Source organism: Stegostoma tigrinum, chromosome 4 (assembly GCF_030684315.1).
Source record: "Stegostoma tigrinum isolate sSteTig4 chromosome 4, sSteTig4.hap1, whole genome shotgun sequence".
Lineage (NCBI taxonomy): Eukaryota > Metazoa > Chordata > Chondrichthyes > Orectolobiformes > Stegostomatidae > Stegostoma > Stegostoma tigrinum.
The window spans coordinates 75,384,768-75,401,640 of record NC_081357.1 but is presented as its reverse complement, the minus strand read 5'-3'; the positions used below and the strand labels follow the sequence as shown (position 1 = coordinate 75,401,640).

The window sequence follows — 16,873 nt, the reverse complement described above, 5'->3', positions numbered from 1 at the left end:
TGTTTCAACAATCCTGTGCCAGCATTTATGCTCCACACAAGCCATCTCCAACCTTATTTCATTTCAGTTATCAAGGTTCTTCTGTAATAAAAGCAAAACACTGTGGATGCTGGAAACATGAAACAAACATGTGACATGCTGGAGAAATGCAGAAGATCTAGTTGCATCTATGGAGACAAAAATGGAGTTAAGGTTTCAATTCCACTATGACTCTTCTTCAGAATTCAAATCAGATAGTGAAATAAAGTATTACAATTGGATCTTTGATAAAAACTAAAATACAAGTCAATACAGAAACATAAATTAGGTGGATTCGGGGTGGCATGGTGGCTCAGTGGTTAGCTCTGCTGCCTCACAGCGCCAGGGACCCGGGTTCAATTCCACCCTCGGGCAACTGTCTGTGTTGAGTTTGCAAATTCTCCCTGTGTCTGCACGGGTTTCCTCCCGGTGCTCCGGTTTCCTCCCAAGTCCAAAGATGTGCATGCTAGGTGGATTGGCCATGCAAAATTGCCCCTAGTGTTCAGGGATGTGTAGATTAGTTGGGTTATAGCAGGGTGGGTCTAGGTGGGATGCTTTGAGGTTCAATGTGGACTGGTTGGGCCAAAGGGCCTGTTTCCACACTGTAGGGATTCTATGATTCCAGGAATTTTAGAACAATGAAACAATTTGACATTCCACAAGTTCTGAAGATTTGATTTATTATTATTGTCACATGTACCAAGATACACCAAAAAGTATTGTTTTGCATGCTAGCCAGACAAATCATACCTTACATTAGTACATCAGGCACTTAGAACAGAATGCAGAACATACTGTTACAGCTACAGAGATAATGCAGAGAAAGATCAACTCTAATATTGAGAGGTCTGTTCATAAGTCTGATAACAGCAGGGAAGCTGCTGTTCTTAAATCTAATGGTACGTATTTTCAAACTTTTGTATTTTTTTCTCCGATGGAAGAGAGTGGAAGAGAATATAACCAAGTGGGAGGGGTCTTTGATTATGTTGGCTGCTTTGTGGAGGCAACAAGTGTTGATGAAGTCAGTGGAAGGAAGACCAGTTTTTGTGATGGACTGGGCTGTGTTCACAACTCTCTCTAATTTCTTATGGTCTTGAGCAGACCAGTTGCCACACCAAGCTGTGATGCATCCAGAAAGCATGCTATCTACGGTATATCTATAAAAATCGATAAGAGTCATTGTGGGCAGGTAAAATTCCCTTAATGTTTTAAGTACAGGCATGTGTGCTTCTTCAACTGTAGCATCAACGTGGATGGATCAAAGTAGATCACTGGTAATATTTACTCATAGGAACTTGATGCTCTTGACCACCTCCACTTCAGAACCCACGACACAGACAGGGGGTATGTCGTCCACTCCTCTTACAGAGGTTGATGACTAGCTCCTTCTTTTTGCTGACATTGAAGGAAAGATTATTGTCTTGACATCATGCTAAGCTGTCTCTTTCTCTCTTTCCTGTAGCCATATCAAAGATAATCTTTCATTTGTTCTGGTTCATGTATTTATCCAACTTGTTCCTAATTGCCTCAATTACTCCATGCAATTCTACAACCTAAACACTGAGTAGAGAGGGTTTCTCATGAATATATATAAAAGTTGCACCAAAAAATTCTAGTTTTAATGCCTCTCTACTTCTAGCTTGGTCAGAATAGTAATTTCAGTTACATATTATAGTGTATGCCAAATTAATGATAAAAAGAGGTATTAATACACAAGTTGCAAGTTAGAAACCCTCAAACATATTAATAACAACATTGACCTGATTGAGCAATATATCAAACATTATGCAGGAAGCATCTTTTAGCTCCATAGTCTTAAATCATTCATTTGTCCCAGCAAAAGTTTCTATGTAGAAAATTGACATTTTGAGCAGATGCCTCTTTTGACTTCAGCAAATGGTATTTGATGATCTTAATAAATTACTTCATTATCTCAATACATTTGTATGTTAGTTAATTGAGTTCTTTCCAAATCAGATTTTGTTTTGCAAACTGCCTAATTTCCTCACTTCCAAACATCAAAATATAACCAAAAAGAAAATAAGTTAGCAAATTCACTTTAAGTAATACACTAAACATGGAAATGAAATCTTTGGACATACTGTAACATATCAGTTGGTCTAGAGTGAAATGCAGCTTTTTGTTGTATCAAGTTAAAATAAATTCAGTTGTTTAAAATCCATGAAGACTATCTTAATAAGTAACTCTGAACTATACTTAACAATGTCAACAAGACCACAAATAAATCACAATTCTAAGGCTTATAAGTAAAATAAAATTAATTGTGCATCATGAGTAGCTTCCTTCTTAATAAATTTGCAAAGCTTTCCAATGAATAGTTCTTTAGAATATTTAACCCTTTGAGAACTTAAGACATCCCTGCCAATGATCAAAAAGTAATCACTGATCTCAAGATTGTACATATCTTAGTACTGAAATTAAGCATTATAATTTAGCAACAGTTTTCCTTAGTACTCAATTCCACGTGAGAGGATGGTGGTGACATTGGGAGTGAAGGGATGGCATAGCTCTTATAGATATCCCCGCATCTTCAAAATCATAAATTACAAAATTCTCAAATAGTTTATTCCAAAAACATTAGGAATGCTGCATTTTTAAAACCTAAAAGACAGTTTGTCACTGAGACCAGCAAGTTCGACTAAACTGTTGACTACGCTATTCAGGCCACAAAGTTTCAATTTGTGACCAGTTTATTAATGTTATCTGAAACTCCACATATATCAACTCAGCACCAAGCAAGATCAGAGACAGTAGGTGCAACATTAAGTGTGCTAATGCTACAACAACTACTCCTTGGGACACTTCTGCTACATAGGTAATCAACAAATCCCACAACTCACAGCACTTACATTCAAAAGTCTTTTCTCCCCCCAAATCATACTCTAAATGAACTGCCAATGCAACGCAGCAGAGTGGGGCTGTGACAAGTTGCGCTACAGCAGTAAGTGGATACAATTCGATTCATAAGTCACAGATGTCCCAAACTCAGCTTCACTATTAAACGACAGGGGTTCATCAAAAATTAACTTACTAAAAAGGAAAATTGAAAAAAAGGAATTGCCAAAGACTCGGCTGTATCTTATAGAAGATAACAAAGTGTGGAGCTGGATGAACACAGCAGGCCAAGCAGCATCTCAGGAGCACAAAAGCTGACGTTTCGGGCCTAGACCCTTCATCAGAGAGGGGGATGGGGAGAGGGAACTGGAATAAATAGGGAGAGAGGGGGAGGCGGACCGAAGATGGAGAGAAAACAAGATAGGTAGAGAGGAGAGTATAGGTGAGGAGGTAGGGAGGGGCAGGGAAGATGAACAGGTCAAGGAGGCGGGATGAGGTGGTAGGTAGGAAATGGAGGTGCAGCTTGAAGGGGGAGGAAGGGTTGGGTGAGAGGAAGAACTGGTTAGCGAAGCAGAGACAGGCTGTGCTGGTTTTGGGATGCAGTGGGGGGAGGGGAAGAACTGGGCTGGTTTTGGGATGCAGTGGAGGATGGGATATTTTGAAGTTTGTGAAGTCCACATTGATACCATTGGACTGCAGGGTTCCCAAGCAGAACATGAGTTGCTGTTCTTGCAACCTTCGGGAGGCATCATTGTGCAGACAAGGGTGGGGATGGAAAAATAGCTTGGGTGGTGGGGTCGGATTGTAGATGGCGGAAGAGTCGGAGGATGATGCGTTGTAACCGGAGGTTGGTGGGGTGGTATGTGAGGCCTCTTCCTCCGTTACATTGATGACTGTATCGGCGCCGCCTCTTGCTCCCCAGAGGAGCTCGAACAGTTCATCCACTTTACCAAGGCCTTCCACCCCAACTTCAAGTTCACCTGGGCCATTTCCAACACATCCTTCACCCTCCTGGACCTCTCAGTCTTCATCTCAGGTAACCAGCTAGAAACCGATGTCCATTTCAAACCCACTGACTCCCACAGCTACCTAGAATACACCTCCTCCCACCCACCCTCCTGCAAAAATTCCATCCCCTATTCCCAATTCCTCCGCCTCATCTGCTCCCAGGATGAGGCATTCCACTTCCGCACGTCCCAGACGTCCACGTTCTTCAAGGAACGCAACTTTCCCCCCGCAGTGGTCGGGAACGCCCTTGACCGCATCTCCCGCAACACATCCCTCACACCCCGCCCCCGCCAGATCCCCCTCGTTCTCACATACCACCCCACCAACCTCTAGATACAACGCATCATCCTCCAACACTTGGGCCATCTACAATCCGAACCCACCACCCCCACCCATCCCCACCCTTGTCTGCCTTCCGGAGAGACCACTCTCTCCGCAACTCCCTTGTCCGCTCCACACTCCACTCCAACCCCACCACACCCGGCACCTTCCCCTGCAACCGCAGGAAGTGCGACACTTGCCCCCACACCTCCTCCCTCACCCCTATCCCAGGCCCCAAGATGACCTTCCATATCAAGCAGATGTTCACCTGCACATCTGCCAATGTGGTATATTGTATCCATTGCACCCGGTGTGGCTTCCTCTACATTGGGGAAACCAAGCGGAGGCTTGGGGACCGCTTGTCCATCATGGGCATCCTGCAGTGCCACAATGATGCCACCCGAAGGTTGCAAGAACAGCAACTCATATTCCGCTTGGGAACCCTGCAGCCCAATGGTATCAATGTGGACTTCACAAGCTTCAAAATCTCCCCTTCCCCCCACTGCATCCCAAAACCAGCCCAGTTCTTCCCCTCCCCCCACTGCATCACAAAACCAGCCCAGCTCGTCCCCTCCCCCCACTGCATCACAAAACCAGCCCAGCCTGTCCCTTCCCCCCACTGCATCCCAAAACCAGCCCAGCCTGTCTCCGCTTCCCTAACCTGTTCTTCCTCTCACCCTCCCTTCCTCCCAGCTCAAGTCGCACCTCCATTTCCTACCTACCACCTCATCCCGCCTCCTTGACCTGTCCATCTTCCCTGGACTGACCTATCCCCTCCCTACCTCCTCACCTATACTCTCCTCTCTACCTATCTTGTTTTCTCTCCATCTTCGGTCCGCCTCCCCCTCTCTCCCTATTTATTCCAGTTCCCTCTCCCCATCTCCCTCTCTGATGAAGGGTCTAGGCCCGAAACATCAGCTTTTGTGCTCCTGAGATGCTGCTTGGCTTGCTGTGTTCATCCAGCTCCACACTTTGTCATCTTGGATTCTCCAGCATCTGCACTGTATCTTATAGAAGCTGCGTAGTCTATAGCACCTGCAACTCAAAAACCAGGAAGCACAAGAGGCCTGCGCCCAGTGAAAAGCAATAATGAAGAAAATAGGAAAATAAAAGCTAAAGAATAACTTAACCTCCTGAAACAAGCTGAACTGTTAAACACTGAATTACAATAAGAAACAGGTTTTTAAAAAATTTCATTCTGGCCAGGCCAATTCCTAATTCCCCAGATGGCAGTTTTCTTCCCAAAAGAACACTGGTGAACCAGATGGGCTTTTCCAACAATCAGCAGCAGATTCATAAGTTGCTGGAAAAGCTCAGCAGGTCTGGCAACATATGGGGAGAAAAATCTGAGTTAACATTTTGTGACCTTTCCTCAGGCCTGAATCATTAACTGATTTTGTTTTAAAAAAACAGATGCTGCCAGACCTGCTAAACTTTTCCAACAACTTCTAGTCTTGCTCCTGATTTACAGCATCTGTATTTCTTTCCATTTTTATTTTGATAACAGATTTGTGTTCAATCGGCTCTTAATGCAAATGCCACCATCCTCTGCAGCGGGATTCGAACTTGGGCGCACAGAACATCACTGAGATCTGTAGATTAGTTGAATTTACCACTTTAATTAGGTAGCATATAGTTCACTGACAAATCAAATAGTAACAATAAGCAATCTTTCACTTATGCCCTACTCACTTCCAAAACAATATTTTTGAAAAGATCCAACAGCACACACCTTTTAAAATGTTTACACAAGTATTACTACAAGTTAAATTAGTTTATAACCCAAAATAAATAAACAAAGTTTCTGAAACAAATTAGTAAAGGAAATATTTATGATAAATAAATGTATAGTCTTATGATGATGCACGATATATGGAATCACAAGATAATGGCAACTGCAAAAACAAAACTGGCATGAAAATTATAATCAATTAACCTTTTTACTTTTCAATCGCAGATAAACAAATCAACAGTAAAAGTAGATCTCAAAATGCTGAGAAAATCAAACACAAGTTTGAATATTTTCTTCTTGGAAAGCTTTAAAAATTCTTCGAACTTGTACAACATTCATCCTATAATCCAAAAGGAATACAATTTGCAGATAAAGTGCTGTACCAATATGGGCCCCAGCATATTTTAAAATCTATTCCACACATACTTAAATTAAAATCAAATACAATTGGTTTAAAAAAAAATCTTCACAACATTACTAATCTTTAGCATCCTTATATTCAGAATGTTTCTTTTTTTAATATGATTTAATCCTTGCGGTCTATTTTAGCTAGTGGGCTGTCAGAGAAAGTACTGAACCCAGTCAATAAAATAACTTACAAACTGTGGTGAGCTCCTCACATGTTCCAAAAGGAATAAAAAACGATCGAATTGAAGCATTTCAGCTGAAGCGTTGTTCTGTCAATTTATACTTAAATTTCAAATGTATTCTGCAAATAACGGATATTATTGAGTGCTTTGAGATAGTTTTCTTTTTCCATTAATTTTAGTAGAATTTTAGTATAAACCAAGATATTTTAGCTGAAAAGAAATGTTGGCCTAATCACATCCCATAAACATGCAACACTTTTAGTAGATGTTGACACTTAAAATAATACTTTCACCCTAGTCTGGCATAATTTCACTAATCAACATTGTTTCCAAGTTTTTAGACCCAGAAAACATCAAATACAAAATTATTAAGATTCTCTTGTGATGTATTCTTACTTGTAACATTCATAAACACAATGAATCCATGCATGTAAAAGATTTCATCGAACAGCAAATTTGCCTTGAAAAGAATGCATGGAAAATTGAATAATCAGTAATACAAGTAGTACCACAATAGAAATACCAATGCTAGAAGGTGGCCCAAAGAAAGTTTTTGTTCATTAACCCAAAGTTAATTTGTTTTACTTCATTATTGACCGCTTAACCGCATTTTTTTTGTGAATGAAATTGCATCACAGAGAAAATGCTTTTTGGTTTCTTAGGCAGTAATTAGAACTGTCTCCAGATGAAATCTGAACAGGATACCCGAGCACTTCAACTTCGGACATTGCTTTCAAAGGTGTAACAACATCAACTACATGCGAAAATAATTTTTCCTAAATTTGATATTAAAGCAAACTTTAAACAACATCTCCAGTAAGTGGTGCATATACGGATGATTAAGATTATGCTTTCCACAACTTTTCCTCACATCAAGAGCGGCTAATCATGAATTCATCTTCGCAATGTCCTCAATTAATCACAGAATCAATATCTGCTTCTTTCAATTTCCTATATTTTATGTGGGGGCACAATACTGGGTGATCACCTTCTCCACCTTCTTCCGTCAATCGCCCATTCCTTTTCCAATTCTACTATGTTTATGTCTCTCATCACTGAAACCTTCTATCTCACAGGCCTTCCTGTAATCTTCCCTAGCAGTTAACCTCCAACATGCAACACGCCACATCTGTACTCTCTCAGCTACAGATGATCAGACCATTTTCAATCATTTCATATCTTTTAATGTTTCCACAATTTTCCTTAACTACCTAATGTTCTTGATTTTTATTTATTAATCTATTTCTCTCATCAACTTGTTCAAAAGATTTTATTACACACCTACGGAGTTAGTGGGACATCAGCCCACAACCCATTTCAATTGTACCTATTCGCGATCATTTCTCAGAAGTTGGATGTTACTAGCTCCCAACAATTAGAATGCTCCAACATTGTAATTTCTGGCTTATAAATTTTGCGAATGCTTGTTAAACGACACCATGTTCCACAAGTTGGATTTTATTATATTTGCATGTGGAACAGATTTAGTAGATGGTAGAATTTAGAATTTCTGTTAAGTGTTCAATATGGAGACAACACACAACTACAGTAGTCCATTCGAAAGCATGTATCCACTTCAAGCTACAAACAAAAATTGAATCTGCTGTACACTGACAATCTTTTACATAAACCTTCTTTTCGGAAAATTCTGAACAGCATACTTTAGATTTGACAATAAAGGTTAACAGAACATTGAATAGAAAGGGAGGGGCAACACGCCACTAAGAAAAATGATCAATTTATAATAAGAATATCAGTTTTAAAGGTTTGAAGATGCAAAATGCAACAGTATATTCGATTACATTTTTAAAATTTTTTTAATGCTACGAGTTTCTGAGAAAATGTAGTGCCATACATATTAATTGAAAAGATTAAACTTTATCTGTATTCTCCTTTAGAATATTTCTGATGACCATACCCAAAACAAGACTTTAAGTGATGAAAAGCAAGTTCATATACTTTAAAGTAACAGAGAATTTCACTTCTACAGAATTATTGGCCTGGGTTAGACAGTAACACTGGAAGACAGTGAAGACAATTGGACCAGGTCATTAAAATCACCAGAATATAACTGAAGTTTGCTGACTGAAATACAACAGTTGGAATGAATGGTTACTCTCCGTTGTTTGCAACTTAATTTGAAACCTACAAAACAAGGAATTTAAGTCGAAATCATATTTAGGTTGTGTCAATTGCTGCACTACACAACAAAATGCAGCAACTGAATAAGTTTCAAAACGGTAAAGCAGACTTACAAATTCATATTTTTAATATAACTTTCACCCCTTTCAGACACAAACGTCCAGAGTTTCTTCTCAAAAAAGCCGACACAAAAGGCTTCCTGCATGTTTAACTGGAAGGTGCTCACTGATCAATCAGGTCAGTTTTACAGATAATATTAGTCCACTGTAAAATGTACTTGTCTCCAAAGGACTACTATTAACGTGAATAATTTATGTGGGTAGAGTATTTATCTGTTATTTCAAACTTTTTCAATCAAGGTAGTTGACAAGATGCAGGGGGTTTTACTTAAGAAGAACTTACCTTCTCAAGTGCAAGTAGAATGGGCAATAAATGCTGGTCCAGCCAGCAATGTCCATATCTGGAATACATTTTTTTAAAAAATTTGTCAGATAACTAATATAGATTTTAGCACAGAAAATGACCAGTCACTCCTGCATCAGTGGAAGCTCCTATATGACAACTAATAGTCTAACACCACTCACCTAAAATATCCTCAATCTATTCTAATCAGTGAACTAGAAGGTTAGGTTCAGCAGGTAATGTAAATTAAAGTTGGATAGTTGAAGTTTGGTATTAAGAGTTTGATGCTGAAACTGAATATTCAAAGATATACCTAACTATGTTCTACCAGATCTAGTGGTGATGGGACAGTGCAGAGACAACTTCAATCTTAACATTCTTGGAGATATATCATCTACTTCTAGCATGTTAACATTTTAAATAGGTTATTTTAAATATTTATCTTGCGGCTCATCAGTCTTGTCTTAAGACATTCCTCTGTAAAAACTAAAGCAAATTATTGATTAACCATCTCGGTGTTCCCTTCTGCTCAATTAAAAAAAAAATCAACCTCTTCAGCCCTAATTCATATCAACATAATTCACATGTACTCAAAATCTCTATTTCCTTTGCGAGCGTTTTCATACTTCTTAACATGTTTATCTCCCATTTTTCTTTGAAACAGAATCAAAGATGAGGAAGAAAATTAAACAATACAGGAATAATTATGTAATGTATCCAAGATTTTCACTTCCAATTAATACATCTGGAAATCCGTTTCAATTATCTAGCACTCTCCACATCAAGAACTTTGTGATAATACAAGTTACTTTGATAGTTTAACCCTATTCCCTCCTTGTCCTAATTCTACAGTTCAATCTAAAATACAAGCATCTTCCCATACTATTGTAAAAAAAACTGCCTCTACAAAATGAATGTTCTTTCTAAATTGAGAACCAGGTTCAAGTCCCACCCATTCCAAGGATATGTAATAACATTTCTGAACAATAAATTATTAGAATTTTTTCCACAACATTACACTCCCGTCTACATTCAATGTCCCTCATCTACGTGTGCATTTTGCCAACTTTTACTTTTGAATGCTTCCTTCAATTCCATTGCCCTTAGAGTCAGAGAATCAGAGTTGTACATCTTGGAAACAGACCCTTCAGTCCAACTCATCCGTACCAACCATATATCCTAGATTAACCTAGTTCCACTTGCTAGCATTTGGCCCACAGCCCTCTAAACCCTTCCTATTTATGTGCCCATCCAGATGCCTTTTAAATGTTGTAACTGTACCGCCTCCACCACTTTCTCCGACAGCTCATTCCATTCATGCAATACCCTGTGTGAAAAAGTTGCCCCTTAGATCCCTTTTAAATCTTCCCCCTCTCACCTTAAACCTATGCTCTCTAGTTTTGGACTCCCCTACCCTGGGAAAACAACCTTGGCTACTCCTCACCCTATCTATGCCCCTATTGATTTTATAATTCCCTATAAGGTCACCCCTCAACCTCCAATGGTCCAGAGAAAATAGCCCCAGCCTATTCAGTCTCTCCCTATAGCCCAAACCTTTCAAACCCGATAACACCCTTTCAAGTCCAACAACATATTTCCTATGGCAGGAGACCAGAATCGAACTCAATATTCAAAAGGTGGCCTAACCAATATCGTGTACAGGCACAGAGAAAAACAACCATTTTGCTTTGAGTTAAGAAATCAGAACTATTTATGCAAATGAGAAATGGTGGTGGCCTCAGCATGAAATCCTTGGAGAAAATGCACCAACCCCCCTAATAAAAATATAGCAGGTCCAACTGCTGTCTACACTTCATCTGATTTATCATCAACACTTTCTAGTTCAACTGATATATATTCACAGGGGATATTGTCCAATGTCTTTTGAAAATCTAGCTACATTGCAATTGGGGGATGGGGGGTGTTGTTTCTTACCTCCATAGTCCAAGTGGGATGTCACTTAAATATTGTGAAGTTTGGTTAGGCATTATCTTCCTCTTTTAAGTCCTCAAGTGTGCTGTTTTTTCAGGAGAAGCACAGTTGTAAAGCTAGTTTCAATTAGCATTCATAAAATGATACAGAATACATGGGATATTTTTGACCGTTATCCAAACAGTCTCACTCAGCCGCAATTTCTGCATTTTTCCCCCACAACCATTTCTTCAAAACTCTTCAAAATGAATGGAGAATATTCTTCAACCTTCCTTTCAGCGAGTACATTCAAGATCATTACCTGCCACATTTTCTCCTTCACGTCACTACTGCCTCTTTCACAAGTTATTTTAAGTCTGTAGGCTCTGAAACTATTTGCCTTATTTACTCTATCATAGAATGGTTACAGCTCAGCCTGTCATTTCTGTGCCAATTTTCTGCAACAGCAACTCACGTAGTCTCGCTATGCCCCAGCTTTACCTGCAGCCAGGAAAACTTTGATAAATCCAACTGGTTTGTTACTTAGATCAACAGTGTCCATGATTTTGAACATCTCATTCATTGTCCTCTTAGCTTTCTCTGTTCTAATGAGAACATCCCAAGTCCTGTAATCATGACACAGTAGTCAAGTTTGTCATCCCTGCTAACATCCTATTCACTCATCTCCACAGCCTAGGAGTTTAACATCCAATCTAAAGTCTCGTACCAAAAATAAAGCATAATTCTCCAGTTGAGGCTGTGCACAGTATTTTTTAAAGAGTCATAACATCCTTGCTTTTGTATACTATGTATCAATAACGGTCAGGACCATGTGCAGCTTTTGAGTAACTTTCTCAACTTACTCTAACATCAAAGACTTGTGTAATGCATTCCAAGGCTCCTACATTCATGTATCCTCTCTAAAATTACATTGTTTAATTTATATTGTTTCTATTCAATCCTCATCAAAACTAATTGATATTTCTGTGGTATATTTCATGTCACGTCTGCCTATTTTGTAAAAACGGAAAGAGCTGCGGATGCTGTAAATCAGGAACAAAAACAGAAGTTACTGGAAAAGCTGGGAACATATTTTCCTTTATTTATTCTATCCAGACCCCTCGCAATTTTCAAAGCCACTATCAGGTATCTTCAATCTTTTCTTGTCCAATGAGATTGAACAGATTCCCCAATCTACCAACTCTGAAGTTCCAAGTCCTTGCAATTATTCTTACAAGTCTTTCCTACATCCCTCTAATGACACCTAATGCATGGTGGCTAATGTTGGAGATAATAATATAGTTAAGGTCCAAACCAGTGTTTTACAGAGGTTATTTGTTTATTTTTGTATTTTTTATATGTAAAGCCCACACCCCACGTTTCATTAACTATTTCCTCAACCTGCCCTTTTACCCATAAGACTTGTGCATACATACCCCTAGGTCTCTCTGTTCCTGTGCCCTGTTTGCAGTTGTATCCTTTAGTCTGTACTGTCTCACATCATTTCTGTAGGAAGAATGAATCACTTCAAATTTCTCTGTATTAAATTTAATCTATCATTTATCTGCCCACCATCTAATGTTGTTCTAATGTTATCAAATGCCTATTGCCAGTCCATATCCACAATCTTTGTTCGCTGGTAGAAACTCAGTATGTAAATATTCAATAATACTAGTGATAACAAGCATGGCTTTTTTTATTTCCCCTACCCCATCCCTCCACCTATTATTATCAAGTGGTGTCAGGGAATTTTACAGTTCCTATTAGATGCTACTTATATATAAGCACTAATCTGAGGCAGGTTACCGTACTTACCTCACCACAGAGATGCTTGGAATAGGAGATCCTAAAGCAAAAGGAGAAATAATTAAAAATGAGCAATATGTTTTGCATCATGTGAGTCCAGTCACTGTTAGCTGAGCTGGAAGGTAAGGCAAGGACACTGGCCACAAGAAAGGCATGGCAGAGTTCTGGCAGCAACTAGAATGTGGTACAAGGTGTTAAACAATAGACAATAGGTGCAGAAGTAGGCCATTCGGCCCTTCAAGTCAGCACCACCATTCATTATGATCATGGCTGATCATCCACAATCAGTATCCTGTTCCTGCCTTATCCCCATAACCCTTGATTCCACTATCTTTAAGAGCTCTTTCTTGAAAGTACCCAGAGACTTGGCCTCCACTGCCTTCTGGGGCAGAGTGTTGAAGAGAGGCAGAGGGTGGATAATCGCTGCGCTAAGGGGTGGTTCCAGGAGGATGTTAGCTGCACTGGGAGAATAATGGCAACAAAGGTGGAGATTCATGTGAGAGGTACTGGCTGCGATGGGAAATGGTTAAGTTGAGTTAAAATCATAGAATCCCTGTGATGCAGAAAGAGGCAATTCGACACATCGAGTTTGCACCAAGTCTCCAAAGGACATCCCAGTCTATCACCAAAACCACCCCACCCCACCCCCAACTACCATAGCTAATCCACCTGGCCTGCACATCCCTGGGTGTAGAGAGCGAGGGGAGTGAACACTAGCCACAATGAGACACGGTAAGGTGGGGGGATCTGCTAGCAGCTCCGAGAGATGAGAAGTTGGTTGGTGGTGGGATGTTCGGTGTACTGGATGATGAAGATACTGTTCACTCGCTCTGAGGGCATTCGGGAGGGGAGGGGCTATGGGCCGCACTCGGAGTCGGTGGTTTGGAGCCACTCGCTGTCCTGGTGGGCGTGGGGTGGGATTGAAAATACCAACCGTTCACTGGAAGATGGTTGGCACGGAAGAACCGGCTGTACTGGGCAGCAGTGGGTGCATGCGACGAAGGGAAAAGTAGATAAGATGCTGGGGGGAGAAAAGGGGACCAGGGAAGAGAGGGAGAGAGGAGAATATGTTAGCCACACTAACGAAGCGGGGGGCGGTCTGTAGATGATACTGGCCACACGGTTGGGTCGGTTAGGCTACACGTGTGAGGATTAGGCAGCGGAAACGGAACGCACCACCCACTTTAAAACCAAAATGTTTTCAGCCGCCGTGCGGCGACAAACTCATCCCGTCCTCTTTCCCCTTCTACCTCAAGTCTGCCCTGTGTCACTTAACGAGAAACGTACAAACTAGATTAAGGGATGCAGGATCCTGCTAAAAGATATCAAATTGAAAATGCGGGCCTGTGGCACAAAAGCTGCCCCAAATATTCTACTCACTTTTGTTTTAGTGAGCAAATCCCCAATAAGTAAACAATTAGCCAGCACCAGAAGGAATTGGCCTTGTAAACTGTCTCACTGATCTCTGTTTGTTTCTCTCCTCCAGTCCACTGACAACTCCTCGCGCGTAAAACCAAGACTTCCGGCCCACTCACATCCACGCAGTCGCAGTTCGAGGCGCACGCTGAAAAGTTGTAGTCCGTGGTTCCTGTCTCCGTGGAATAGGAACTACAACTTCCAGCGGCGCCGAGATGGATTTACAAGAGGGGTTAGCGCGAGCGCTGCCTGCCCCTCATTGGCGCTGATTGGTTATCCGTCCGCCTATGATTCGCGGTTGCCTAGGCGCTGTTCCATCGCTCAGTGGATGTTCGCCATGTCAGTCAAAGCGTGCGTGGCACTTCAAGACGCGTGCGTGGAAATCCGAAACAAATGGGAGTCAGCGGGGGGTTTTCGTTAGGATTTGTGAGCTCTGGTGTAGCGTGTTGGTATGGTGCGTTGGCAGTTTTGCAACATCAACTGACTGCTAACCATCCATCCCACGGTGTGTTTATAATCCAGTTGTTCCCTCAGCACATACTCTATTGAGGCAATTAAAGTTACCTAAATAGTTTAACACTATATATTTAAAGAAAACGTACCCACGCCTTGACCAGGGCTCCTTTCGGACTGGGAAAAAAGTTTACCAAATGCAAAAAAAAGCATGTAATTTTATTGAAGATTCTTTTCAACTACAATAAACGGGATCGTGTAGCAGTCGTGTTCAGCAGTCATCGCTCTTCATTGTGCAGTCTCTGACATATGCCCTGTTTAGCTTTGCTAATCGCTAAATGTAACGTTGCAGATTATTATGATTGAATTTCGTACATAGTTATCTGGAGAGAAGCCAAAGCCTTATTAGTCAATCCGTGTAATGAGTGTATCGAATATAACATTTTGACATAACGTTGCATGTCATATATCATGTCCCTTTGATGAATACTTCTGAAAAGCACGTCGTTTGAAGTTGGTTTAACAAGAGCGATGCCGGTGCCAGATTACTGACTGGCTAAATAATTGCTTCCTCACTCAAATTCAAGTAGCTTTTGTGCGTTTGAAAGTTATCGTTGGGTTTACCGCTAATTTACAGCAATCAGTTAACAGGCTGAGATTCGATTCGTTCCAAGCCCAATGCGCTCTCGTCCTCTCATTCATGTTTCGTAAATAATTTCAATAAAATTAACCCACAGTGGCACTGTTGCGCAGGCTGCGTGTAGCATTTAGAAGCGATTTACAGTGTTGTGCAAACATTTGAACACATATCGAAATGAACTCAGTCGCAGAACTTTAAGACCTAAGCAAAACCACAACAGAAACTGGAAGTCGGCTGCCTCCTAACACTTTTTGAGGAAATAAGCTATGAAGAAACCATCTGAGGGCTTTGATAGGCTCGGATCATAACAAGTAGGCGTTTGCACTTTTTACGATTGGATATGTAAATGATTTTCATAGTGCATTTTTTTTAGCAAAGCCTTACTCTTGGCGGGGGGGGGGGGGCATGCTTTATAACTCATTCATTCAAAGATATGTTTTAGTGTGCAATCTACAGCCGTTCCCTGAAAATTATTTCCCCAGCAGCGAGGATCAAAATATACTTTCATGTATATATTTGGGACGAGAATCGGATTTGGAAAATACCAGCGAGATCGTCTCGGCCTCTCGTCTTACAAGGGAATACAGTGTTTTTTAAATTCGTGTATGACTCCTACAGCCACCACGTGCTCTTTGATGTCTCATCATCGCTCACTTTTTTCATGACCACAAACTTGCTTTATAATCCCAACCTCCGTGAAACCACCAGTTGGAAACTGTGGCTTTCCCCCCTCTTGATCGCCTTGACCACAAGTTGGATTAGAAATTTTCTCCCCAAAGACATACATTTGGAATATATTAATAGTTGCAGGAGGAATAAGTGGCCTTCCTGAAAAAAAACTTCTTTATTTAAAAGGAGAAAAAACGAAACAAAATAAAGAAACTGGACTGGATTGAGTGACAATAGCTGGCATTAATTGGACAGATTGACTATTTGTGGCTACTGTAAGCCCCTAATCAAAGTGTTGTGATGCGTATTCCCGTAGATCCCACTACGAGCCGGCGTTTTACTCCACCGTCCACCACATTACCAGCATCGGGAAAGATGAGCGATGTGAGCGGGATGGTCCCTCACCAGGAGCCCGGGCCCGGAGTGGGAACAGCCGGGGCAGCAGCGGCGGCAGCGCTCGGCAGGTCTCTGATCCGGCCCCATGAGAACCGAACCATGGTGGATATCATTGCCGATCATCCAGCAGAGCTGGTCCGGACTGACAGCCCTAACTTCCTCTGCTCTGTCCTACCATCCCACTGGAGGTGTAATAAAACGCTGCCCGTGGCATTCAAGGTAAAAAAAAAGTTTATTTTAAGAGTTCGTCCAGAGTAGGAATAAAGTACTGGAAACAAAACCAAGCGGTAAAAAAGTGAAGATATGGATTTTCGGCACATTGGAGTGAATGTAAATTTTTTTGCCGCTTTTAGTGCGTATTTATGGTAATTTTTTTAGAATTTATAGCATTTTAGTTATATCTTTCTATAGTTTGTACTTAGACAGAGTTAGACGACAAAACGGTGAATATGCAGCATTTCTCTGCTGTTACATTATGGCACACAGTACAGACAAACCTATGTCAGAGGACAG

General features: G+C 40.8%; 2 protein-coding genes across 17 annotated transcripts in view; one reads left to right on the top strand and one right to left on the bottom strand.

Annotated features, from left to right (window-relative positions):
* Window positions 1-16,873, bottom strand: part of supt3h (SPT3 homolog, SAGA and STAGA complex component) — a 637,811-nt gene that overhangs the window by 586,226 nt on the left and 34,712 nt on the right. Inside the window, exons 1-5 of one of the 15 annotated variants that reach the window (XM_059645434.1) lie at window positions 14,167-14,348; window positions 12,796-12,826; window positions 12,417-12,486; window positions 11,005-11,086; window positions 9,070-9,127 (exon numbers count right to left, since the gene is read on the bottom strand). The exons of 1 other annotated variant lie outside the window; for it this stretch is intronic. In XM_059645434.1, the coding sequence (XP_059501417.1) occupies window positions 9,070-9,127; window positions 11,005-11,057 (111 nt within the window). In that variant the 5' untranslated portion in view covers window positions 11,058-11,086; window positions 12,417-12,486; window positions 12,796-12,826; window positions 14,167-14,348. Of the gene's footprint in view, window positions 1-6,534; window positions 6,645-9,069; window positions 9,128-11,004; window positions 11,087-12,416; window positions 12,487-12,795; window positions 12,827-13,720; window positions 13,899-14,166; window positions 14,349-16,873 lie in introns of those variants that run through there. 13 more of the 15 variants (XM_048530947.2, XM_048530949.2, XM_048530948.2 and 10 more) reach the window with 13 other exon arrangements.
* The window catches only part of runx2a (RUNX family transcription factor 2a), a 94,067-nt gene continuing 92,985 nt past the window's right edge, over window positions 15,792-16,873 (top strand). For both annotated transcript variants that reach the window (XM_048530946.2, XM_048530945.2), the window contains exon 1: window positions 15,792-16,579. In XM_048530946.2, coding sequence (XP_048386903.1) covers window positions 16,265-16,579 — 315 coding nt within the window. In that variant the 5' untranslated portion in view covers window positions 15,792-16,264. The remainder of the gene's footprint in view (window positions 16,580-16,873) is intronic.